This window comes from Scyliorhinus canicula, chromosome 4, assembly GCF_902713615.1.
Source record: "Scyliorhinus canicula chromosome 4, sScyCan1.1, whole genome shotgun sequence".
Lineage (NCBI taxonomy): Eukaryota > Metazoa > Chordata > Chondrichthyes > Carcharhiniformes > Scyliorhinidae > Scyliorhinus > Scyliorhinus canicula.
In genome coordinates this window covers 220,603,849-220,629,593 of record NC_052149.1, presented here as the reverse complement: position 1 = coordinate 220,629,593, position 25,745 = coordinate 220,603,849, and the positions used below count along the sequence as shown (strand labels likewise).

Genomic DNA, 25,745 nt, shown 5'->3' with positions numbered 1-25,745 from the left:
CCAGGATTGAACCATTGCGCCACTGTGCTGCCTGGCAAAATCTTTCCATAATAGTGACCTGAGCTCGGCCATATTCCTGGGTTCTGCAGCTTCCTTAATTACTCGAACTTTCCTTTCCACAGATCAGCTTTTTGCAGTGAATCTATGGCCTAGATACTCCACACGGTGCCTGAAAAATGCACTCTGCTTCAGACAGTCTCACCCCTGAAAACCTTTTCAAAACACGATCCAGGTTGCCAAGGTGCTCTTCCTCAGTCATATCTGAAATTAAAATGTCATCTTAAGTAGACTACAAAATGAGGAATGCCTTGTAACAGGTTGTCCATCATTCTTTGGAAAATTCCTGGGCTGGGTTATGCCAAAAACCAAATGATTATACTTGAACAACTCTTTATTCGTGTTGATGGTCATATGCTGCTACAAATCTTCCTCTCGCAAGAGTTGTTCCTAGGCCTGGCTCATGTCCAGTTTTGAAAAAGTTTTGTTTCCTGCAAGGATCGAAAACCTCAACAGCGGGTAAGCATCCAGCTTGGAAACCTAATTATTGGTAGTTTCTAATCCCCACATATGCGCACAGTATCATCACTTTTAAGAACAGGAACAATTGGAGCTGCCCAATGTGAAAACTGAATAAGCTGAATGATTCCTAGCCTTTGTAGCCGCTCCAACTTGTACCCAGTTTGTCCTTGAAAACCTCAGGATGTTTCTGAATGATGTCTTCTGTCACTTTTGTGTGCTTTATCTCACCCCAGTTCAACTGAACTTTCCTGAGCAAGTCACACCCTAGTAGACTAAGCCCATGCCCTTTTACTACCACGAACTGCTCTTGCTTCTTGGCTGTTTTATTCAGTGTCTACCAGGGGCCAGTTTAGCTCAGTTGGCTGGACAGCTGGTTTGTGATGCAAAGCGAGGCCAACAGCATGGTTTCAATTCCCGTATTGGTTGAGTTTATTATTGAAGCCCCGCCTTCTCAACTTGGCCCCTTGCATGAGATGTGGTGATCCTCAAGTTAAATCACCACCAGTCAGTTCTGTTCCTTAAAAGGCGAAAGCAGCCCATGGTCATCTGGGACTATGGCGACTTTATTTACCTCTAACGCTCCAAGCAATGCTATCGTCTCGCTGGTATTTGTCCGAAGGTTGATTCCTGCCTGAGTACGGGCTGGTGGTACCTGCTTGGAGCCCCAAATCTTCCTGAAGGTCTCCTCACTGATTACCGATACAGAGACCTGTGTCCACCTCCATCTTCATTTTCTGTCCATGAACCTCCACTGTAGCATAAATAGGCGATGCACACCCTCACTCAGCATGTTGTAATTGTGCTCCTCTGCCTGGTCTGAGCTTTCAAAGTGATATGCCGTTCACTGAGGCTTCCTTGCATTTGAAGTCCCTGCTCACTTAGATTTCTTTCAGCACCTTGGCACTTCTTCGCTAAATGCCCCTGCTTGTTGCACTGGTATGTATCAAGCATCTATAAACTTATAATGATTTACACAGTGTGACTCTCCACTCCTGAAACATTCTACTGTCTTTACCTTTGTATTTAGAGCTTCTTTATTTACTTGATGTAGTGCACCTGGCCTTCTGAATATCTTTTGCATTATTTGCAGCCATTTCCATGCTCTGAGAAACTTCTAAAACTGTTGTAAAAGTAAGTACCACCTCTAGCAAACATCGCTGAATGTTATCATCATTAATGCCACAGACTAGTCTGTCCCAAATCATATCTTCCAAAACTGCCCCAAACTTGCAATGTTCAGGGAGCTGGTGCAATTCAACAACAACGTTTTCCACAGACTGCCCTGTCCTCCCTAAATGACTGGAATTTGAAACGTTGAATTACTGAGGGCTTAGGATTGTGGTGATTCTGAACGAGTGTAACTCAATCGACGAATGAAATGTCGTGTGTCCCCCTGCCCCACCGGCTTCCATGCTGTAGTTAAATTTCTCACTAACTTTTAAGTGTTTGCCCCACACACACTCAGGAGAATTGGGTGCTTCCTTGCCTCATCCTTTTTTTTCATCTGCGATCTCATTGGCAAAGAAAGTGTTCCAACAGTTTCACATATTCAGTCCAGTTCTTGTTCTCTTCCACAAACATAGCCATGGTGCTGCTAACTTGTCTTCCGTATGTAAACTTAGCAAAACTTTGTGTTGAACGTGCTGGAAGGCAGAATTTTTTTATTCTTGTTGCAAAAAAGATGTGGTAACTTGACCAGAAAAAGGCAGCTGAAACTTGGTAATCTTAAAGTTAATCTTCTTTAATATATAAAAATAAAGTTTAAAATACAGCATGGGGTGGACCCTAAAATGGGAGCAACTAGTTAAAATAACAGTAACAGATAAGAATAAGAACTAACGGCAGTGAAATACGAATATTACCAGTTTACAATAACATTTAATCATTTCAGAGAACTTGCTGATGACATCACCAATGGATTTAAATAAGATGCATAACACTATAACAGTGTGCAGAGTGCTTTAAGTGATGAGGAAATAGATATGGGAATAAAATATATGCTGAACTATGAGTTGGAAGAGCCGATCAAGAAGTTAGGTGATATTAGAATGTTTCCGAAAGGGGTTTCTTTTTATTGCTGTAAGAGAAATGGGTCCTGGATAGTCTTAAGAAAGCAATCTTGAGGAAGGTATCGTCAATGTGGCTGAACAGTGAAAGTAGTACGTACCAAATTTTCCGCATTGGTTACAGTACTTTGCTTTGTGTGTTATGTAGTGCTCCTCTAACTTTTAAATCTTAATTTAATAAATTGAGGTTTATCACTTTGTGTCTAAATTCCGAGCAAGTAGATGTGTCATCAGTTTCTACTTTAACTAATGGTGAGGGAAATACAGGTAGTTAGAAAGTTGCAATCTTCAAGAAATTTATAGAATTCACAGGAGCCGTAAGACCATATTGAACATGTTAAACACCACTGTTTGATAAATTGCTGTCGTCGCTGGTGTTCAAGGACATGCTGGAGGATCTTGAAAGTAGGTTTTTTTGTTTCAGGTCGCAGTGAAAATGAACCTGGGGATACAGAAACACGGAGGACAATTCGATACCCTGACAGTCATCAGTTATTTGTTGGGAACTTACCTCATGATATTGATGAGACAGAATTGAAAGAATTTTTCACAGGTTTGTTGAATTTTAAAAATTATTGTTGAGTAAGTGTGTTAGGAAGCAGGGCTTGTTTTTAAAAGCCTCCTCTCTTTAATGTGGATTTTTTCTGTAGCTTACGATTCAGCATTGTATTTGCAACATTAAGATTAGATTGCAGACTCCAAACACAGCCTGCTAATTTATTTTTTGTTTACTTCCTTTAACGGCACTGATTGTTGCTAAGCTATACTAACCCAAAGCCTTCCAATCGCATGCAAATTGGCCATTCTTCAAAATTGAACCTAATCATTGCCAAAGGCTACTCATGTGAGACTGTTGTAATTGACTCTGATCCTGTCCTTATCTGGATCTCCAGGTACAGAAGTATGCAGGGCAAGTATCACACTGCAGGTGTTGTACTAGCTGCGAGCAGTTAAATAAGGTCTGACTTGAAGACAATACCTGCATCCTTCTGATCCATGTGGCTGCTGTAGTCCAGTGTTATTTTTGGCTGGTCACAGGTTGCATCTCTGAGGCCACTAAGGAAACCATTTTATAGAATCCCAACAATGTAGAAGGAGGCCATTTGACCTATCGGGTCTGAGCTGACCCTCCATAAGAGCACCCATCTAGGCGCACTTCCCTGCCCTATCCCCATAACGCCACCTAACCTGCACATCTTTGGAATGCGGGAGGAAACCTGAGCACCCGGAGGAAACGCACACAGACACGGAGAAAGTGCAAACTCCGTACAGTCACCCAAGGTCGAGATTGAACCCGAGTCCCTGGCACTGTGATGCAGCAGTGCTAACCGCTGTGCCACTGCATTCTGTTGCCATGCCTCTGGCACCTATTGGTTCCCGAAACAATGTTTGCCTGCAATCTTGAGCAATGCTTACATGGGTTAAAATGTATGCCATTTATTTTCTGAGCCGATTGACAGGAATATTCCAAGTCCATTGTACTATAATCTGGTCAGTGTTGGTTTATAATTGCCGACTACTTCTAGCAATAAAATGTTCATTGATACTAATAGTGAATCTCGGGCTTAGGATTTTGGTACTTAGTTATGAGTCTTAAAATATAAAGGCTAAAGGGGGAATGGTTTTATATTTATTTCCATTGTTTTAACTGCACATCAATTCGAATTTAAACTGGGTTGTTTTTCTATCTAAATGAACATAGCAGCAACATTTCTTCAGTGATTCTTTGCACTGCAAATTCGTCTGAGTGAATACTACCAAGTTGTTTGTTGAATGCCTCCTCAATTCTTGAATTGTTTGGCATGAGCATTCATCTTGTTAATGTGCAGAATAATAAGCTCTCCAGCCAGTTTCAAGCTGAGATCTGTACCCTCAAGGTTATAAACATCTTTTTGGCAAAAACTGGGGCTGGAAAGTTTGTCATTGTATAACGAATCCACACCATACAATGCAAGGCATCAATTGGTTGGAAATGTATCTGTGGAACTCTGGCATGTACAATAAAGCTGAAAGCTATAGGTATTACAATGTGGCAATTTTTTTCTTTGCAGGGTATGGCAATGTGGTGGAACTCCGTATTAACACCAAGAGTAGTGGTGGAAAACTGCCCAACTTTGGATTTGTGGTTTTTGATGATCCAGAACCAGTTCAGAAGATCCTGAGTAGCAAGGTAATGTGTGATAGGTAATGTGTAAGCTGTTCGTCCATTTCTTTACTGTTTGTTATATTTGAGTTTTAAATGGTTGGGGTATTTCCTTCCACCATCTTCCTACCTATGCTCATTTTTAAAATTATCTTTTCTATTTATCATTCATCATTAAATTTGCAGTACAGTTGTGGGAAACCTATTCCATTATAACTTTATATTTTCAAATCACAAATGTACACATCATTTTGCTTAATAACAACCAGGAGAGAGTCTGGTCTTGGTGATTTGCACAAAGTTAATCAGAAAGTGCATGGCTCTGAAACCCTTATTTATACTCCTGTGCTGCTCTAAAATTGTGTTGAAGATTATCATTATTTCACACTTGTGTCAGAGTTTTTGGGCTGATTTTTTTCTTGTCCTAATTCATGGCTAAGTAGATGGCATTGTTTTTATGAAGGAGACTGGGAAGCATTTGGACAAAACTACTTTTCTGTCTCTCTTCCCTTCCCTATAGCCCATTAAATTCCGAGGAGAGCTCCGACTGAATGTGGAGGAGAAGAAAACCCGGCCTATTCGTGACGGTGAACGTAGGGGCGATGACCGCCGAGAAAATAGACCAAGAGGACCTGGTGGACCCCGTGGTGGTCTTGGTGGTGGCATGATGCGTGATCGGGAGGGCAGGGGTGGCCTGTCCAGAGGAGGGCTAACACAGAAACCTGGACCAGGAGCTGGAAGAGGAGGTGGACAAGGAGAGCCTCGGTTCTCGGGGCCACGTCACTGAAAGCACCCTCACTGGCTATTGGTGTGAGCTGATGGTACAGATGTTCTCTCTCATGCTCTTGTGATTCAGCTTTGTTTTTGGAATGTGATTTCGACCTGTACAGATTATCATTTTTTTTCAGTACAGAACATGGCCTTTTTTTTGTTCTCGACTTGTGTAGCAGTCGTCGTCCCACAAAACATTCTGTCTGAAATTTTTATTTGTTTTAAGAAAAATGGATTTTAAAACCAGAATCTCTTTATTGAAGACAGATTCTGACTCCAGTGGATTGGGGTGACTAACAACTATGAACTGGATTTTAATACCTGCTGCCTCCCAGGAACGTGTTGGCCCTTTTGACTGAAATTTGGTGCAGAATTTTTAAATTGGAAACCAGGTTGCTTTTTGTTTTGCACAGACATCCATCTTCGGAAAAACTTGTAGCACTCTGCTATTTTTAAAGCACTCTACTTGGCACAGTGTTTTCCTAGTCAACAAAGGGAACACAGTGCTATCTGTATTTGGAATGGAACCGATGTGATCACTAAATGGTTGGTAATAAGCTGCAGTGCTGTAAACTGGCGAAAGTTATCAATTCCTGTGCAGAGCTGCTGTGCTATTAAGATCAAGAGTGGACTAATACAATAGATGTAAGTCTTCAACTTTTTTCTCTTTTTTGTTTTCATCATTGGAAGAATCTCTTTTACAGTGGGACTTTTAAAAACATTCAACTCTGGCATACTTGACATCAAGACACGTTTCCTCCGGAATTGTGAATTTTTTTTTAAAACTGTAAATTGCAGAAAAACTTTTCTGGTTTAGTTTGTATTGTAAAGCGTATGGTTGTGCCTTCTATTTATCTCTCATTCCAATCTTGGCAAAGTTGTACAAATAAATGTAGATTGCTTTATTCAATATGCACGGCTTTGTGGTATTTGTTCTGGGAAGGTGTCCATTTGGGTCGGGTGTTTGGTTGGCTGACGAGTAAAATTCTAGTGAAAATATTAAAAGCTGGGAGGTCTTGAGCTGGCCTGCATTGATTCTTAATTCAGTTCAATACTTTTTATACTGTGCAGACCAAAGTTTCTTAAAACCTTAACTCTTGAATGGTTTATTTAAAACTCAGCTGTTTCAAAAGAATCCTGGTTTACAAATGCTTTCTGTTAATACCCTGGAATGGCAAACGCAGGTCATGAACATGAATCCCGAGTCATGTAGCTGCATTTGGCTCTTGGCTATATTGGCAGTTTTACATAACAATAGTCCTGTAACAAACAGCAATAATTGCTGATGAGCAGCTTGTATGGGTCTTAGTAGTTCTTCCATTGCTTTTGTAGGAGCTTACTCCACACATGCATTGTATGTTGTTTCTGTTTCAATTGCTTGCAAAGCAATGTTTGTTCCGTTCTTTGAATAAAATGGATTTTATACCGTTTTCAACTGAGCTTCAGCTGAGTTTGCTTTTAGAATATGAAAAGTTTTCAGTTCATTGGGACGTAGCTGGCAGTTTTCAACTTGTAGGGCATGAATTGATGTGCTGAACTTGCTTTGCGTATGTAAAAACAACATTGTACTGCGCCTTTTAAAAAAATGTAGCACTCTATAGTGCCAAGATTACGAATATTTGAAGATTTTGTTCTCTGATATCTTGTACTTCCCTTTTCCACAATTGACGTAACAAGAAACTAAAATCAAAGTAGAACAGACACTAACTGACTGACAATAGTTACTTTCTTCACTAAAGCTTATTTCAAGGTTTTGTAATAGAGATGAGGGAAAGACATTACAGAAATATTGAACACTTGACAGCAACTCGTTTTTACGATTATTAGGAATGGTGCGAATAATAACCCAAACTGAGAGGAAATGCTTCAGAAACCAAAATTGAGGCTTTTTGATTTGTGGGGGAGGGAGCTATTTTCCATAATTGGTGAGTTGGTAACGAGAGCATCAACTTAAAATTGGAAGAACATATGAGAGGTAAGGAGAATTCATTTGAGCTTTTTTGAATGTGGAATGAGCAACCAGAAATAAGTGGGAAATAGCAAAATCCAGAATAAAAGGGAAATGTATAAATACTTGCTGATCCCATTAAGACTGGAGGAATTGCAGTGGGTGGAAGTGTACAGAACCGCCACAGATGGTCTCCAGTTGTGGAAAGTTCTGTGGTTCTATGTTGGGTAAAATTATGACATCAACAAAACTATGGTCTCTTACCTTGTCCATGCTGAGTTTTCTTTTTTGAAAATTCATTTTTACGCGATGTGGGCTTCGCTGGCTAGACTAGCATTTGTTTCCCATCCTTAATTGCCCTTGAGAATGTGGTGGTGAGCTGCCTTCTTGAACCGCTGCAGTCCATGTGTTGTAGGTACACCCACAGTGTTGGATTTTGACCCAGCGACAAGGAATGGTGATATATTTCCAAGTCAGGGTGGTGAGTGACTTGGAGGGGAACTTCCAAGTGGTGGTGTTCCCATGTATCTGTTGCCCTTGTCCTAGATAGTGACTGTGGGTTTGGAAGATGCTGCCGTAGGATCCTTGATGAATTCTACATACTGCTGCTACTGGGCATCGGTGTTGGAGGGAGTGAATGTAGAAGGGCTGCCAATAAAGCGGCCTGCTTTGTCCTGGATGTGGTCGAGTTTCTTGAGTGTTGTTGGAGCTGCACTTATCCAGGCTAGTGGGGAGTATTCCATCACACGCCTGACTTGTGGATGGTGGATAGGCTTTGGGGAGTGAAGATGAGTTTCCTAGCCTCTGACCTGCTCTTGTAGCCACAATAATTATATGGCTAGTCCAGTTTCTAGTCAATGGTAACCCTCTTATGTTAATTGTGGGGGATTGAGGGCTGGCGATGCCATTGAATGTCAAGGGTGATGGTTTAATTCTTGCTGGAGATGGTCATTGCCTGGCATTTGTGTGGTGCAAGTGTTACTTGCCAGCCCAGGTCTTGCTGCATTTGCACGTGGACTGCTTCAGTGTCTCAGGAGGGGTGAATGGTGCTGAACATTGAGCAATCATCGAAAATCCCCACATCTGACCTTGTGTTGGAAGGAAGGTAATTGAAGCAGCTGGAGATGGTTGGGCCTGGGACACTACCCTGAGGAATTGAGTGAACCTGTAAAATCTGGGGCAGTGATGGGAGGTGCTTTTAGTTGCAAAGAGGAGGAAAGTTGGATAGAAAATTATCATTTCTAAAGCTTCATAAATTACAGACTGACTTGAATGCGCAGCTGGCCCTGCTTGGTGCTATGGATCGAGATTTGGTTTTGGAATTTAGGATTAAAGTTGGTGTTTACGAGATATGAGGATTATTGTAGACATTTTCAGTGACTCACTAAATGCTTCCATAACCTGCACCTTCAGAACAAAATAGTTTGCTTATTAGATACAAGTGAGGCATAAATTGAATGCAGTCTTTTTTATTTGATTAAAATCATGGGAAATCTCTGGAATCATTGACTACCAGCTCCATCCAATGTCCTCGCTGTCAGAAAAACAAATTATCCACTTAAAAAAAGCATCAATTGATGACCAGCGAGCTCGCCTGATAGTCGTTTATTTTTTGACCTATTTAGGCTGGTGCAATTCCACTTTTCAATATGAAAGCTATTTAAACTTTTGTGGGGTTAATATCGAAAGAACGGGGAACCAACTATTGTTTGAAATCAAGAATGACCAATTCTCATTGTCAAGTTGAATAATGCAATGGATCAATATGCAACTTCACATAGAATATTTACAGTCATCATTCAAAGTCAAAATTTTCACTGCGAGGATGGTATTGGAACTCTTGTCATCACACCTTCCATGATAAAGGCACTTTTAGAAATTTGAATTGAGGTATTTCCAGTACATTTCTGGTGGGCAGGTAAGTAATAGTTGCTGACCAAAATGGGAATTATTCAAATGAGTTAGTGAGTGAAAATGTGAGAAAAACTAGTGGCTATGGAAAGTGTCTCATTGCCTTTTCCCTTGTAGGTAAAATAATGGTAGCTAGTCATTGCAATATTCACAGCACTAAATTGGAGTTGGTGTTTTGAAGGAATTTTGTGAGTTTGTTGAAAAAAAAATTGGAAAACATTGCTTTCAATAGCCAATACCTACATCTGTAGTTGTTGAATATTCCAATTTTCCACAAAGTTTGTGTCTCAAATATATGTCTATTAATTGTTATTGCATATTGCTATCAATTGTCACCGACTTGGGAACATGATGAAGAGAAAACCATATTTCTCTACAGTAAGGCAAACCTTCATAAACTACGATTATGAGGTAACCACTACATACTAACTAAGGATGTGTGATTTTCTGTAACATGTGGTGGACTGGTGCATCGATTTATTTAAGATGGTGTTTCTGATTTTGCTGCACTGTTTGTCCTTTTCATTAAGTGTTTAAAACCAAGAAGCCAAAATGCTTAATAAAATAACAAACTGGTTTTGGCTGCTCTAACCTCGAACATGTACGCAAATGTAATGTACTCTTCAAGCAGTTCTAGTATAAATATTGTTGCTTGAATGCAACCAGTGCAAGATTATAATTAATGGAAAGCAATGTTGGGATCATTGCCAGCAGCAGGAATGCTAGCTCGTGGGTCTGATAAGAACTCCATACATCAGTGACTGAGCTGAACACTGAATGTTTAAGAAAGCTGGAAATAGAGATGATCCTCTGAAATCTGCTCAGTAGGCTATAAGGACAAGTTGAATGAACTCCAGGTTATTCCTGTTAATAAAAGTACATGATTAAAAGAGAAATTAATCAAGTCTGGAAGATGCAGATAAGATCATGCTGCAACATTTAGGAAGCTGCTGATAATTCTTTTTATGTTTAAACCCTATAGAGAAATCTGCAGCTCGGTGGAATGATAATTCCACACAGTCAAAGGATACCTGAAGGTTGCATGATTGTAAAGGAGTGTAAACTTTATATCTAGGGCTGGAGCAGTGGTGGATGGGGATTGAAATTCAGTTGTGGATAATTTCCTGATTCTATATGGACCTACAGTCACTTAAAATAGCTTTAAAATGTGATTAGCTGATTGCTGCAGTTTACTTGCAGATGTACAATATCCTTTCTCTTTCTCACTCCCCCCCCCCCCCCCCCCCATACAAGCTGGGTGGCAAAGTATCTTGTATTCATCCAGTAGGATCCTCTACGATTCAGTCGTGACAAGGACAGACCATGAGGTTTGTAGCATGCATACAGTTACATGATATCTTGTAAATATTATCATACCACCATGTTCCCTTTTTCAATTATTGGAAATTATTACTGCTATTTGGCAATGTGCATTCAGAAAAAAGATTGCGAACAAATGAGAAGCAAATATTCTCCATGGTGTGTCATTCCAACATATTCCACTTGCACAGGGATCATGGGAGAAGCCTGGCAAATCATAAATTTAATAGATTTAAGAATACTTCAAATCCCAATGTAAATATCAGTACTTTACCTTCATGCTATTAGCCAGTGCTTAATTCACTTCTAATTCAAATGAGCAGTTCCTGAAATGATATTAGCACCAAACTACTACTTTGTTATTTGAAATGAAATGAAAATCACTTATTGTCATAAGTAGGCTTCAAATGAAGTTAAAGTAGTTGGTGCTAATATTTCAGTATTTATTTATACAGCTTAGGTTGTTGACATTTGTTGAACTCCGACATCCTCTGCAACTTGGCAAAGGTAAGCTAACCCCCTCCCCCCAGCCATCTTCTCGACCTTTGCAACCTTTGACGTGGTTGAGCACACCATCCTTCTCCAACATGCCTCCACTGTCTCCAGTGAGTGGGACTGTACACCCTGATTCTATTTTTATCTAATTGTAGCCAGCATATCACTTGCAAAGATCCCGAACTGTTACCTCTGGTATCCATTAAGAATCTGTCCAAGGAGCCTCCATTTTTTCACCTACATGTTGTACCCTCGATGAAAGTACTGCATTAGTTTTCATATGTATGCCGGTGACTTCCAGCTCTACCTCTCTTGACTCTTCTTGCTGACAAATTGACTGCTTGCCTGACATCCATTACTGGATGAACAGAAATTTCCAACAATTAAACAATGGGAACATTGAAGCCATTGTCCTTGTCATTGCTACAAATACTGTCCCTAGCTACCAACACCATTCCTGACAATCTTGAGACTACCAAGCTTTGAGCCAAAATTAATGAGATGAACTTCAGACTACACATCTACACCATTACTAAAAACGTCTATTTTGACCTTTATCATCACATGATTCAGACTGCACCTCATTTGCTGCTGATACACTCGTCCATACCTTTGTTACCTCTAGACTGGACTCCAGTGCACCCCTGGGTGGCCTCCCACATTACACCCTCTAAAACCTTTCCCATGTCCTCACTTCCATCAAGTCCTGTTCACCTGTCACTGTTGTGCTCCTTGATTCACTTTAGCTCCTCGTTAAGCATTGCCTCAATTTTGAAATTCTCATCCTTGTTTTACATTGTGCTCTCGCCCTTCGGTGTCTCTGTAATCTCCTCCAGCCCTACAACATCTTGATCTTTGTGCACATCTAATCTTGGCCTGTGCATATCCCTGATTTTAGTGTCCCATCATTGCCATTCCTTGGGTTGCCCAGGCCCTAAGCTGGGGTCCCCCCTCTAAATCCTAGCTACCACTTTCTTTTAGGTTACTCATTAAACCTAACCTCATTGATAAAGCTTTTGGCCATCTGCCCGAATATCTTCTCCAGTGGCTCAGTATCAAATTTTGCTCTACAACATTCCTGTGAAGCACTTCGGAATGTGATTGAGTTTAGCAAAATTGTCATGAGTGGACACGAGGAGATGAAATTTATTGCAGAAAAGTGTGAAGTGATGCATTTTGGTCTGAAAAATGAGAGCCAATATAAGTAAAGGATTGAGGAACAGGGAGACCTGAGGGTACATGCGCGAATCGTCAAAGGTTTGCAGGGCTGGTTGAGAAAATTATTAATAAGGCATAGGATGTTCTTGGGCTTCATAAATAGAGGCGTAAGAGTACAAAAGTGTGCAGGTTAGACAGGGATAAGGCAGGAGAGTGAGCCTTGGTAGGGTGCCCTTTCAGAGAGCTGGTGCGGACTCGATCTGTTAAATGGCCTCCTCCTGCACTTTAGGAACTCTTATGAAAAACGGAGATTTTTATGATGAACTTTGTTTTCTCAAACACTGGTTTGGCCTCAAGACGGCGGAATGTGGCGAGTAGGGGCTTTTCACAGTAACTTCACTGAATCCTACTTGTGACAGTAAGCTATTATTATTAATAACTGCAGTATTGTCCCATTCTGAACACACAACTCGGAAAGGATGTTGAGGCCTTAGTACAGAAAAGATTTACGAGAATAGTTTCACAGATGAGGGACTCGGGTTCTTCAATCTATCGGGCAACTCGAGTATTCAAGAGAAAAGGTTCAGAAGGTTTGGCACAACATCGTGGGCCGAAGGGCCTGTTCTGTGCTGTATTTTTCTATGTTTTATATTCTATGTTCTATACAATCGGACAGGGTCGAATGGTCACACGGGATGTGAAACCAACCGTTATTGAGGAGTTTCCAACACACTCAAGACGAAGGGACATAATGCGATTTCAGGGCATAAGTGGATTTGATTGAACATTCGTGAAAATTTTTTGTCACATGGTTGCTCCACTGATAGACTTGCTGAAGAAACGTCAAAAATTTCAGTGGACAGCGGACTTTCAACAGGCATTTGACTGCCTGAAAGCTGTGATAACCAATGCTCCTGTGTTCGAGAATTACAAGCGACTTCAGATTGAACTAACGTATCTGACTTTAAAGAGAAATGCCGAGACATAGAGAAATGGATGGCTCATGCAGAGACCTTCTTGTTCAAAGAGACTGTCAATCGAGAAGGATTCCAGTTGGAGGAAAAACAAAAAATGGACTATATTGTTGTACCTGTTTGCGTGTGTTGTTTTCTTTTTAAATGAAAAAGTATATTTACTGTGTGCATTTCTTAAAGGATAGTGAAAAGGTGAAAAATGAAACCATCTTGAAGTTGATGGGTTTTTCTTCTTGGGGGGGGAGGTGTCATGTGAGAGTACCTTTAAGAAATGCTTGTTTATAAATGGGTGTGTATATAAGTATCTGTAGTGAGAGTACCTTTAAGAAATGGGGATTTATTACTGCAGTGATGTCAGAGAGTGTGGGGAGCTGGGCTGTCTGTCAGCTTTTTACTTTCATTTTAGGCTGTTTGCTGCAGGGTGCGCTTTAGTTTAGTTTTCTGAGCTGGATAGCTGCAGTCATAGCCAGAAGGTGTATTAGAGTCTCTGTAATCTAAAGAATATAAATCGATCCTTTGGTGATTTAAAACTAATAATTGCTCTCAGTAGTAACTTTAAACAGATGTGCTTCTGTTAAAAGTTTTGTTTAAGTCTTATGGATGTTAAAAGGAAAGTAAGAATTACTTAGTGTTGTATTCTTTTGGGGTCATATTTGAATTGATGGTTGCTAAGAAGTTCACTATGTTTTAAAAAGGTTAACTTGAGTTCATAGAATAAACATTGTTTGCTTTAAAAAATACTTTTCCATTTCTGTTGTACCACACCTGTGGAGTGGGCCGTGTGCTCACCATACCACAATCTAGTAAAAGTTGTGGGTCAGGTGAACGCCATGATACACTTTGGGGTTTTCTAAACCCTGGCCCATAACAAATGTCTCAGAATAAGAGATTGGCCACTTAGGACTGATGCAGAGGAATATTTTCATTTCGAGGGTGGTGAACCTTTGGAATTCTCTACCCAGTGGGCTGTGGAGGCTCAGTCATTGAGTGTATTCAAGACAGAGATCGATATATTTCCAGCTAGTAAATAGATCGATGGAAGGGCCTGTACTGCGCTGTAATGTTCTATGTATGACATGGGGATTGTGTGGGAAAATGGAGCTGAAGAAGATCTGACATGATCTAATTAAATGGCAGAGCAGGCCGAGGTGCTTATTCTTGTTCCTATTTCCTTTGTTCCTATCAACAAAATGCACTGCAGCAGGTCACCACGGCATCTTTGACAGTGACTTCCAAACCCATGCCCTCTGCCACCTAGGACAAGGACAGTAGATGCTTGGGAACACCATCACCTGAAGCTTTGCCTCCGAGCCACTTGACTAGTGACTATGTCACCATTCCTTCATCACCACTATCCTTCCTCATTGCCCTATGTGTACCTACACCACAGGGACTGAGGCAGTTCGCGAAGGGGACTCACCATCACCTTCCCAAGGGCAATTAGTGATGGGCAACAAATACTGTCCGAACCAACGACGTCCACACCCCATGAAAGAATAAATAAAAACTAAGATGGGAGGCTGGCCATGGGAACATTAGAATGGGTAAGTCTGTGGATAACAAAGGCTTAGTTGAAGGTTTGAACAGAAGATGAGCTCAGACAGTGTTGGGGCTCTTGGTGGTTGAGCGGATATGGGGTGGGAAGCTCAACTTCGTCAAATGCAGAAGCAACGTTGCAAATAGTCTGACTCAGCTTCAGATAGTTGTTGAGTAGAATGATGGGAGTCAGTGGCACAGGAATGGAGTTTGTGGCAGGGACTGTCGACAATTAGAGAAATACAGCACAGAATTTTTTTTTTAGAATTTTGGACAATTTTTCATGGCCAATCCGCCCAACCTGCACATCTTTGGACTGTGGGTGGAAACCGGAACACCCGGAGGAAACCCACGCAGTCACGGGAAGGATGTGCAGACTCCGCACAGACAGTGACCCAAGTCGAAATCGAACTTGGGACACTGGAGCTGTGAAGCAATTGTGCTATCCAAAATGCTACCGTGCTGCCCTTCAGAAGTTAACCTACACTCCATTATTCTACCCTAACCCATGTACCTATCCAATAGCCGCTTGAAGGTCCCTAACGTTTCCGACTCAACTACTTCCACAGGCAGTGCATTCCATGCCCCCACTACTCTGGGTAAAGAACCTACCTCTGACATCCCCTCTATATCTTCCACCATTTATCTTAAATTTATGTCCCTTTGTAATGGTGTGTTCCACCCGGGGAAAAAGTCTCTGACTGTCTACTCTATCTATTCCCCTAATCATCTTATAAACCTCTATCAAGTCGCCCCTCATCCTTCTCCGTTCTAATGAGAAAAGGCCTAGCACCCTCAACCTTTCCTCGTATGACCTACTCTCCATTCCAGGCAACATCCTGGTAAATCTCCTTTGCACCTTTTCCAAACCTTCCACATCCTTCCTAAAATGAGGCGACCAGAACTGCACACACTACTCCAAATGTGGCCTGACCAAGGTTTTGTACAGCTGCATCATCACCTCACTGCTCTTAAATTCAATCCCTCTGCTAATGAACGCCAGCACACCATAGGCCTCTTCACAGCTCTATCCACTTGAGTGGCAACTTTCAAAGATCTATGAACATAGATCCCAAGATCTCTCTGCTCCTCCACATTGCCAAGAACCCTACCGTTAACCCTGTATTCCGCATTCATATTTGTCCTTCCAAAATGGACAACCTCACACTTTTCGGGGTTAAATTCCATCTGCCACTTCTCAGCCCAGCTCTGCATTCTATCTATGTCTCTTTGAAGCCGACAACAGCCCTCCTCACTATCCACAACTCCACCAATCTTCGTATCACCTGCAAATTTACTGACCCACCCTTCAACTCCCTCATCCAAGTCGTTAATGAAAATCACAAACAGCAGAGGACCCAGAACTGATCCCTGCGGTACGCCACTGATAACTGGGCTCCAGGCTGAATATTTGCCATCCACCACCACTTTCTGTCTTCTATCGGTTAGCCAGTTTGTTATCCAATTGGCCAAATTTCCCACTATCCCATGCCTCCTTACTTTCTGCACAAGCCTACAATGGGGAACCTTATCAAATGCCTTACTAAAATCCATGTACACTACATCCACTGCTTTACCTTCATCCACATGCTTGGTCACCTCCTCAAAGAAGTCAATAAGACTTGTAAGGCAAGACCTACCCCTCACAAATCCGTGCTGACTATCCCTAATCAAGCAGTGCCTTTCCAGATGCTCAGAAATCCTATCCCTCAGTACCCTTTCCATTACTTTGCCTACCACCGAAGTAAGACTAACTGGCCTGTAATTCTCAGGGTTATCCCTATTCCCTCTTTTGAACAGGGGCACGATATTCGCGACTCTCCAATCCTCTGGTACCACCCCTGTTGACAGCGAGGACGAAAAGATCATTGCCAACGGCTCTGCAATTTCATTTCTTGCTTCCCATAGAATCCTTGGATATATCCCGTCAGGACCGGGGGACTTGTCTATCCTCACGTTTTTCAAAACGCGCAACACATCTTCCTTCCTGACAAGTATCTCCTCGAGCTTATCAGTCTGTTTCACACTATCCTCTCCAACAATATGGCCTCTCTCGTTTGTAAATACTGAAGAAAAATACTTGTTCAAGACCTCTCCTATCTCTTCAGACTCAATACACAATCTCCCGCTACTGTCCTTGATCGGACCTACCCTCGCTCTAGTCATTCTCATATTTCTCACATATGTGTAAAAGGCCTTGGGGTTTTCCTTGATCCTATCTGCCAAAAATCTTTCATGCCCTCTCTTAGCTCCCCTAATCCCTTTCTTCAGTTCCCTCCTGGCTATCTTGTATCCCTCCAGCGCCCTGTCTGAACCTTGTTTCTTCAGCCTTACATAAGTCTCCTTCTTCCTCTTAACAAGACATTCAACCTCTCTTGTCAACCATGGTTCCCTCACTCGACCATCTCTTCCCTGCCTGACAGGGACATACATATCAAAGACACGCAGTACCTGTTCCTTGAACAAGTTCCACATTTCACTTTGTGTGAAATCCTGAGCACCTTCTACACATGGAGAGCATGTGTGGAAAGCTAGTCTACATTAGCCACATGAACTTGCAGATCTGCTGTTCTGTGCCCACGTTATTACAAATGTTACTCATTTTATTAACCACAATAAGGAAGAGCGGCTGAATGCATCCTGCTACGATTCGAACCTGAGACTTGCTTTCTCACAGGATTGTATTAATTGATTGAGGGATCCAATCAATGCGACACCGTAACTACCTTATGCACCATTATTTTTCCCATCTGCTATTAGAGGCCTGCCTGCTTCCTCAGTGATCTCTCACGAACCAAGAATAGAAAAATAAATCAAGGCACAAACCCAAAGGAATGTTTCAGTTAATCACAGTTACATAGAAATGGTTTTAGCCTTGGATTGTTGCCAACTGCTCATCTCACTGGGATGCAATTGTACTGTAGAGGCTGCCAATCAGATCATTCTTGCTGCAAAATCACATCACAAACAGGCTTAGTGATGAATACACCAATCTTTACAACACCAAGCCATGATTAGTTGGAAAGCTGGACTTTGCAGTTGGCTCTTTTATTTTATTTTTTATTCGTTCATAGGATGTGGGCGCTGCTGGCATAGCCAACATTTTTGCCCATCCCTAAATACCCTTGAACTGAGTGGTTTGCCAGGCCATTTCAGAGACAACAGTGTTGTTGTGGATCTGGAGTCACATGTAGGCCAGACTAGGTAAGGACGGCAGATGTCCTTCCCTAAAGGGCATTAGTGAACCAGATGGGTTTTACGACAATTGACAATGATTTCATGGTCATCATTGGGCGCTTAATTCCAGATTTTTATTGAGTTCAAATTTCACCATCTGCCATGGTGGAATTTGAACCCAGGGCCTCAGAGAATTGCACTGGGCCTCTAGATCACTAGACATTGGCACTATGCCATCTCCTGCCCTTTATTCCTGGGCTGTGCGCATCACTGAACGGGCCAATGTTGTCATCCCGGCTGATGTTAATACCAGACAAGTCAGATTCCAGAGTGAAACCTGGCTTGAAAGATCCTAACATTTATTTTTTCTTTAGAAACTGTGGAAGAGAGAAATTCACAGGAGTCTGCTGATGAACCTTTAACACAGGGAATAAAACATTTATTGAACAAGCAAAATGAACTATATTACACCAGACAAAAAGGTTGAAAAGATCTCAGTACAAACACAAGAAAGTGATTCAAATATTCACTATTCCTTCTCCACAGCAATATATTCACACACGCACACAAAAATTCACAAAAGATAAAGCAATTTACAATTTCTATCTTATACTTTAATACAGTAGTCAGGATACAGATGACGAGAGATTGAGTTGGTTAAGATTTTATTTGCTGGAGTTCAGAAGAATGAGGGGGGATCTCACAGAAACCTATAAAATTCTAACAGGACGAGATAAGGTAGATGCAAGAAGGGTGTTCCCATGGTCGGGATCATTTAGGACAGAGTTGAGGAGAAATTTCTTCACCCAGAGAGTGGTGAGCCTGTGGAATTCATTACCACAGGAAGTAGTTGAGGCCAAAACAGGTATGTTTTCAAGAAGCAGTTAGATATAACACTTGAGATGAATGGGATACAGCACTCGGGCAGCACGGTAGCACAGCGATTAGCATAGTTGCTTCACAGCTCCAGGGTCCCAGGTTCGATTGCCGGCTTGGGTCACTGTCTGTACGGAGTCTGCACATTCTCCCCGTGTCTGCATAGGTTTCCTCCAGGTGCTCCGGATTCCTCCCACAATCCAAAAATGTGCAGGGGTAGATGGATTGGCCTTGCTAAAATGCTTTTCGTGTCCAAAAAAAGGATTAGTTGAGGTTACTGGGTTATGGGGATAGGTTGGAAGTGTGGGCTTAAATGGGGTGCTCTTTCAAAGGGCCGGTGCAGACTCGATGGGCCGAATGGCCTCCTTCTGCACTGTAAATTCTATGACAAAAAAATTAAATGATCAAGGATATGGGGATGGGATCCAGGGTCAAGCCAGGATGGGGACTCGCGATTTTTGGGGTTGGGGTGGAGCCGGGAGTGCAGGAGGCGAAAGAGGCCGGTGTGCTGGCCTTTGCGTCCCTAGTAGCCCGGCGAAGGATCTTGCTACAATGGAAGGATGCGAGGCCCCCAAGCGTGGAGACCTGGTTCAATGACATGGCGGGTTTTATTCAGCTAGAGAAGGTCAAATTCGCTCTGAGAGGGTCGGTACAAGGGTTCTTTAGGCGGTGGCAACCTTTTCTCGACTTTCTGGCTCAACGATAGGGTACAGGGACAGTAGCAGCAGCAACCCGGGGGGGAGGGGGGGAAGGGGGAGGGAAAAGGTAGGTTGGGGGGGGGGGGAGGGAAAAGGTAGGTTGGGGGGGGGGGAGGGAAAAGGTAGGTTGGGGGGGGGGAGGGAAAAGGTAGGTTGGGGGGGGGGGAGGGAAAAGGTAGGTTGGGGGGGGGGGGGAAAAGGGGGGGGGGGGAGGGAAAAGGTAGGTGGGGGGGGAGGGAAAAGGTAGGTTGGGGGGGAGGGAAAAGGTTGGGGGGGGAGGGAAAAGGTAGGTTGGGGGGGGGGAGGGAAAAGGTAGGTTGGGGGGGGGAGGGAAAAGGTTGGGGGGGAGGGAAAAGGTGGGGGGGAGGGAAAAGGTGGGGGGGGGAGGGAAAAGGTGGGGGGGGAGGGAAAAGGTGGGGGGGGGAGGGAAAAGGTGGGGGGGGAGGGGAAAGGGGGGGGAGGGAAAGGTGGGGGGGAGGGAAAAGGGGGGGGGGGAGGGAAAAGGTGGGGGGGGGAGGGAAAAGGTGGGGGGGGGAGGGAAAAGGTGGGGGGGAGGGAAAAGGTGGGGGGGAGGGAAAGGTGGGGGGCGGACAATGACTATGTTTGTTTATTTAATTTTAATTTAATTTAAAGTTCTTTTGTTGTTCATTGGGGTTGGGGGGGTGGGGGGATGTGATACATGCGTCGATACGGTCTGGGGGTGTTACAGTTATTATAGGTTATTTTGTTGCATTTCATTGTTGGTCGTTATGTTTTATATTTTCTCTAAAAAATCCCAATAAAAAATTATATTTTAAAAAAATGGATATGGGGATGGTTGAAGGCGGGATCAGGCTATTGAGTTGGATGGTCAGCCATCATCATATTGATGATGATACTGGTGGAGCAGTATCGAAGGGCCGAATGGCTTCCTCGCTCCAATTTTCTATGTTTCTGGATGAGTATGTTGTACATGTGAATTTAAAGATGAATTATGGTCAGGCACACGGGCCTGTTCTGTGCTGTATTTTTCTGTATTGGAGAGCGAGGTCAGACACACAATGAGGTGGGGAGTGAGGTCAGACACACAATGAGGTGGAGAGTGAGGTCAGACACACAATGAGGTGGTGAGTGAGGTCAGGAAAACAATGAGATGGAGAGTGAGGTCAGGAAAACAATGAGGTGGAAAGTGAAGTCAGGAAGACAATGAGGCGGAGAGTGAGGTCAGGCACACAATGAGGTGGAGAGCAAGGTCAGACACACAATGAAGTGGAGAGCGAGGTCAGACACAGAATGAGGTGGAGAGCGAGGTCAGGCACAATGAGGTGGCGAGCGATGTCAGACACACAATGAGGTGGAGAGCGAGGTCAGACACATAGTGAGGCGGAGAGCGAGGTCAGACACACAATGAGGTGGAGAGCGAAGTCAGACACAATGAGGTGGAGAGTGATGTCAGACACACAATGAGGTGGAGAGCGAGGTCAGACACATAGTGAGGCGGAGAGTGAGGTCAGACACACAATGAGGTGGAGAGCGAGGTCAGACACACAATGAGGCGGAGAGCGAGGTCAGACACACAATGAGGCGGTGAGCGAGGTCAGACACAATGAGGCGGTGAGCGAGGTCAGACACTGAGGTGGAGAGCGAGGTCAGACACATAGTGAGGTAGAGAGTGAGGTCAGACACACAATGAGGTGGAGAGTGAGGTCAGGCACACAATGAGGTGGAGAGTGAGGTCAGGCACTCAATGAGGTGGAGAGCGAGGTCAGACACACAATGAGGCGGAGGGTGAGGTCAAACACACAATGAGGAGGAGAGTGAGGTCAGACACACAATGAGGTGGAGAGTGAGGTCAGGCACACAATGAGGTGGAGAGCGAGGTCAGGCACACAATGAGGTGGAGAGCGAGGTCAGACACACAATGAGGTGGAGAGCGAGGTCAGAGACACAATGAGGCGGAGAGCGAGGTCAGACACTGAGGTGGAGAGCGAGGTCAGGCACACAATGAGGTGGAGAGCGAGGTCAGGCACAATGAGGTGGAGAGCGAGGTCAGACACACAATGAGGTGGAGAGTGAGGTTAGACACACAATGAGGTGGAGAGCGAGGTCAGACACACGATGAGGTGGTGAGTGAGGTCAGGAAAACAATGAGGTGGAGCGGCATGTGGCACAGTGGATAGCAATGGGACTGCAGCACTGAGGACCCGTGTTCGAATCCTGGCCCTGGGTCACTCCTTGTGGAGTTTACACATTCTCCCCATGATTGCATGTGTTTTACCCACTCAACCCAAAGATGTGCAGGTTAGGTGGATTGGCCACGCTAAATTGCCTCTTAATTGGACAAAAAAAATAATTTGGTACTCTAAATTTATAAATGGAAAAAAACGGGTAAAAATGAGGTGAAGAGTGAGGTCAGACACACAATGAGGTGGAGAGCGAGGTCAGGAAAACAATGAGGTGGAGAGCGAGGTCAGACACACAATGAGGCGGAGAGTGAGGTCAGACACATAGTGAGGCGGAGAGCGAGGTCAGACACATAGTGAGGTGGAGAGTGAGGTCAGGCACACAATGAGGCGGAGAGCGAGGTCAGACACACAATGAGGTGGAGAGCGAGGTCAGAGACACAATGAGGCGGAGAGCGAGGTCAGACACTGAGGTGGAGAGTGAGGTCAGACACACAATGAGGTGGAGAGTGAGGTCAGGCACACAATGAGGTGGAGAGCGAGGTCAGACACACAATGAGGTGGAGAGTGAGGTCAGACACACAATGAGGTGGAGAGCGAGGTCAGGCACACAATGAGGTGGAGAGCGAGGTCAGAGACACAATGAGGCGGTGAGCGAGGTCAGACACACAATGAGGTGGAGAGCGAGGTCAGACACACAATGAGGTGGAGAGTGAGGTCAGACACACAATGAGGTGGAGAGCGAGGTCAGATACAATGAGGTGGAGAGTGAGGTCAGGCACTCAATGAGGTGGAGAGTGAGGTCAGACACACAATGAGGTGGAGAGCGAGGTCAGACACAATGAGGTGGAGAGTGAGGTCAGGCACTCAATGAGGTGGAGAGTGAGGTCAGACAAACATGAGGTGGAGAGTGAGGTCAGGCACACAATGAGGTAAAAAACTTTCCACGCACATCTCCCTTAAACTTTCCCCCTCTCACCTTGAAATCGTGACCCCTTGTAATTGACACCCCCACTCTTGGAAAAAGCTTGTTGCTATCCACCCTGTCTATACCTCTCATAATTTTGTAGACCTCAATCAGGTCCCCCCTCAACCTCCGTCTTTCCAACGAAAACTATCCTAATCTACTCAATCTTTCTTCATAGCTACCACCCTCCATACCAGGCAACATCCTGGTGAACCTCCTCTGCACCCTCTCCAAAGCATCCACATCCTTCTGGTAATGTGGCGACCAGAACTGCATGCAATATTCCAAATGTGGGCTAACCAAAGTCCTATACAACTGTAAGATGACCTGCCGACTCTTGTACTCAATAGCCCGTCCGATGAAGACAAGCATGCTGTATGCCTTCTTGACCACTCTATCGACCTGCGTTGCCACCTTCAGGGTACAATGGACCTGAACTCCCAGATCTCTCTGTACATCAATTTTCCCCAGGACTCTTCCATTGACCGTATAGTCCGCTCTTGAATTAGATCTTCCAAAATGCATCACCTCGCATTTGCCTGGATTAAACTCCATCTGCCATTTCTCTGCCCAACTCTCCAATCTATCTATATTTTGCTGTATTCTCTGACAGTCCTCCTCGTTATCTGCAACTCCACTAATCTCACTGTCATCTGCAAACTTGCTAATCAGACCACCTATACCTTCGTCCAGATCATTTATGTATATCACAAAGAACAGTGGTCCGAGCACGGATCTCTGTTGAACACCACTAGTCACCTTTCTCCATTTTGAGACATTCCCTTACACCACACTCTCTGTCTCCTGTTGCCCAGCCAGTTCTTTATCCATCTAGCTAGTACACTCTGAACCCCATACGACTTAACTTTTTCCATCAACCTGCCATGGGAAACTTTATCAAACGTCTTACTGAAGTCCATGTATATGACATCTACAGCCCTTCCCACATCAATTAACTTTGTCACTTCTTCAAAGAATTCTATTAGGTTTGTAAGACATGATCTTCCTTGCACAAAACCATGCTGCCTATCACTGATAAGTCTATTTTCTTCCAAATGTGAATAGATCCTATCCCTCAGTATCTTCTCCAACAGTTTGCCAACCACTGATGTCAAGCTCACAGGTCTATAATTCCCTGGATTATCCCTGCTACCCTTCTTAAACAAAGGGACAGCATTAGCAATTCTCCAGTCCTCCGGGACCTCACCCGTGCTCAAGGATGTTGCAAAGATATCTGTTAAGGCCCCAGCTATTCCGTCCCTCGCTTTCCTCAGTAACCTGGGTTAGATCCCATCCGGACCTGGGGACTTGTCCACCGTAATGCCTTTTAGAATACCCAAAACTTCCCCCTTCCTTATGCTGACTTGACCTAGAGTATTTAAACATCCATCCCTAGCCTCAACATCCGTCATGTCCCTCTCCTCAGTGAATACCGATACAAAGTACTCATTAAGAATCTCACCCATTTCCTCTGACTCCACGCATAAATTCCCTCTTTTGTCTTTGAGTGGGCCAATCCTTTCTCCAGTTACCCTCTTGCTCCTTATATATGAATAAAAGGCTTTGGGATTTTCCTGAACCTTGTTAGCCAAAGATATTTCATGACCCCTTTTAGCCCTCTTTATTGCGCGTTTGAGATTCGTCCTACTTTCCCGATATTCCTCCAAAGGTTCATCAGTTTTAAGTTGTCTAGATCTTAGGGTCAGGTCCTAGGACCCCATTTTCCACGACGTAGTCGAGGATGGCTAGCTTGGTTGTGCGGAAAACGCATTTCTCCTTGTTGTCAGTAAGGTTAAGGGTTTGGGCGGTCTGGAGAAATTTCTGTAGGTTGGCATCATGGTCCTGCTGATCATGGCCCACTCAAAGACGTTGCCCAAGTACGGAAATGTGGCCCACAGCCCGTACTGTTCCACCATTTGGTCCATGGTTCTTTGAAAGACCGAGACCCCGTTTGTGACGCCGAAGGGGACCCGGAGGAAGTGGAAGAAGCAGCCGTCTGCCTCAAAGGCTGTGTAGTAGCGGTCCTCCGGGCGGATTGGGAGCTGGTGGTATGCAGACTTCAAATCCACCGTGGAGAACATCCGGTAGTGTGCGATCTGGTTAACCATGTCTGCGATCCGAGGAAGGGGGTACACATCAAGGTGCGTGTACCGGTTTATGGTTTGGCTGTAGTGAGGTCAGACACACAATGAGGCGGAGAGCGAGATCAGACACACAATGAGGTGGAAAGTGAGGTCAGGAACACATTGTGCCGGGAGAGGGGCGGAGTAAATAGCTGGCAGGATACTGGAGACAAGTAGCCAGCGAGGGATTAGCGAGGTCAGGCAGTCAATGAGGAGGGTAGCAGGGTCAGGCAATCAGTGAGCAGGGGAGTGGGACAGGTAATCAGTGAGCAGGGGAGTGGGACAGGTAATCAGTCAGCAGGGGAATGGGACAGGTAATCACTGAGCAGGGGAATGGGACAGGTAATCAGTCAGCAGGGGAGTGGGGCCAGGTAATCAGTGAGCAGGGGAGTGGGGACAGGTAATCAGTGAGCAGGGGAATGGGACAGGTAATCAGTCAGCAGGGGAGTGGGGACAGGTAATCAGTGAGCAGGGGAGTGGGAAAGGTAATCAGTGAGCAGGGGAGTGGGGACAGGTAATCAGTGAGCAGGGGAGTGGGGACAGGTAATCAGTGAGCAGGGGAATGGGACAGGTAATCAGTCAGCAGGGGAGTGGGGACAGGTAATCAGTGAGCAGGGGAGTGGGAAAGGTAATCAGTGAGCAGGGGAGTGGGGACAGGTAATCAGTGAGCAGGGGAGTGGGGACAGGTAATCAGTGAGCAGGGGAGTGGGACAGGTAATCAGTGAGCAGGGGAGTGGGACAGGTAATCAGTGAGCAGGGGAATGGGACAGGTAATCAGTGAGTAGGGGAGTGGGACAGGTAATCAGTGAGCAGGGGAATGGGACAGGTAATCAGTGAGCAGGGGAGTGGGGACAGGTAATCAGTGAGCAGGGGAGTGGGACAGGTAATCAGTGAGCAGGGG

General features: G+C 44.2%; 1 protein-coding gene across 3 annotated transcripts in view; it reads left to right on the top strand.

Annotated features, from left to right (window-relative positions):
* Positions 1-6,929, top strand: part of g3bp1 (GTPase activating protein (SH3 domain) binding protein 1) — a 59,843-nt gene extending 52,914 nt beyond the window's left edge. For 2 of the 3 annotated variants that reach the window (XM_038796094.1, XM_038796095.1), the window contains 3 exons: positions 2,995-3,138; positions 4,637-4,755; positions 5,249-6,929. In XM_038796094.1, coding sequence (XP_038652022.1) covers positions 2,995-3,138; positions 4,637-4,755; positions 5,249-5,515 — 530 coding nt within the window. In that variant the 3' untranslated portion in view covers positions 5,516-6,929. The remainder of the gene's footprint in view (positions 1-2,994; positions 3,139-4,636; positions 4,756-5,248) is intronic. The other variant, XM_038796093.1, reaches the window with a different exon arrangement.
* The last annotated feature ends 18,816 nt before the right edge of the window (positions 6,930-25,745 follow it).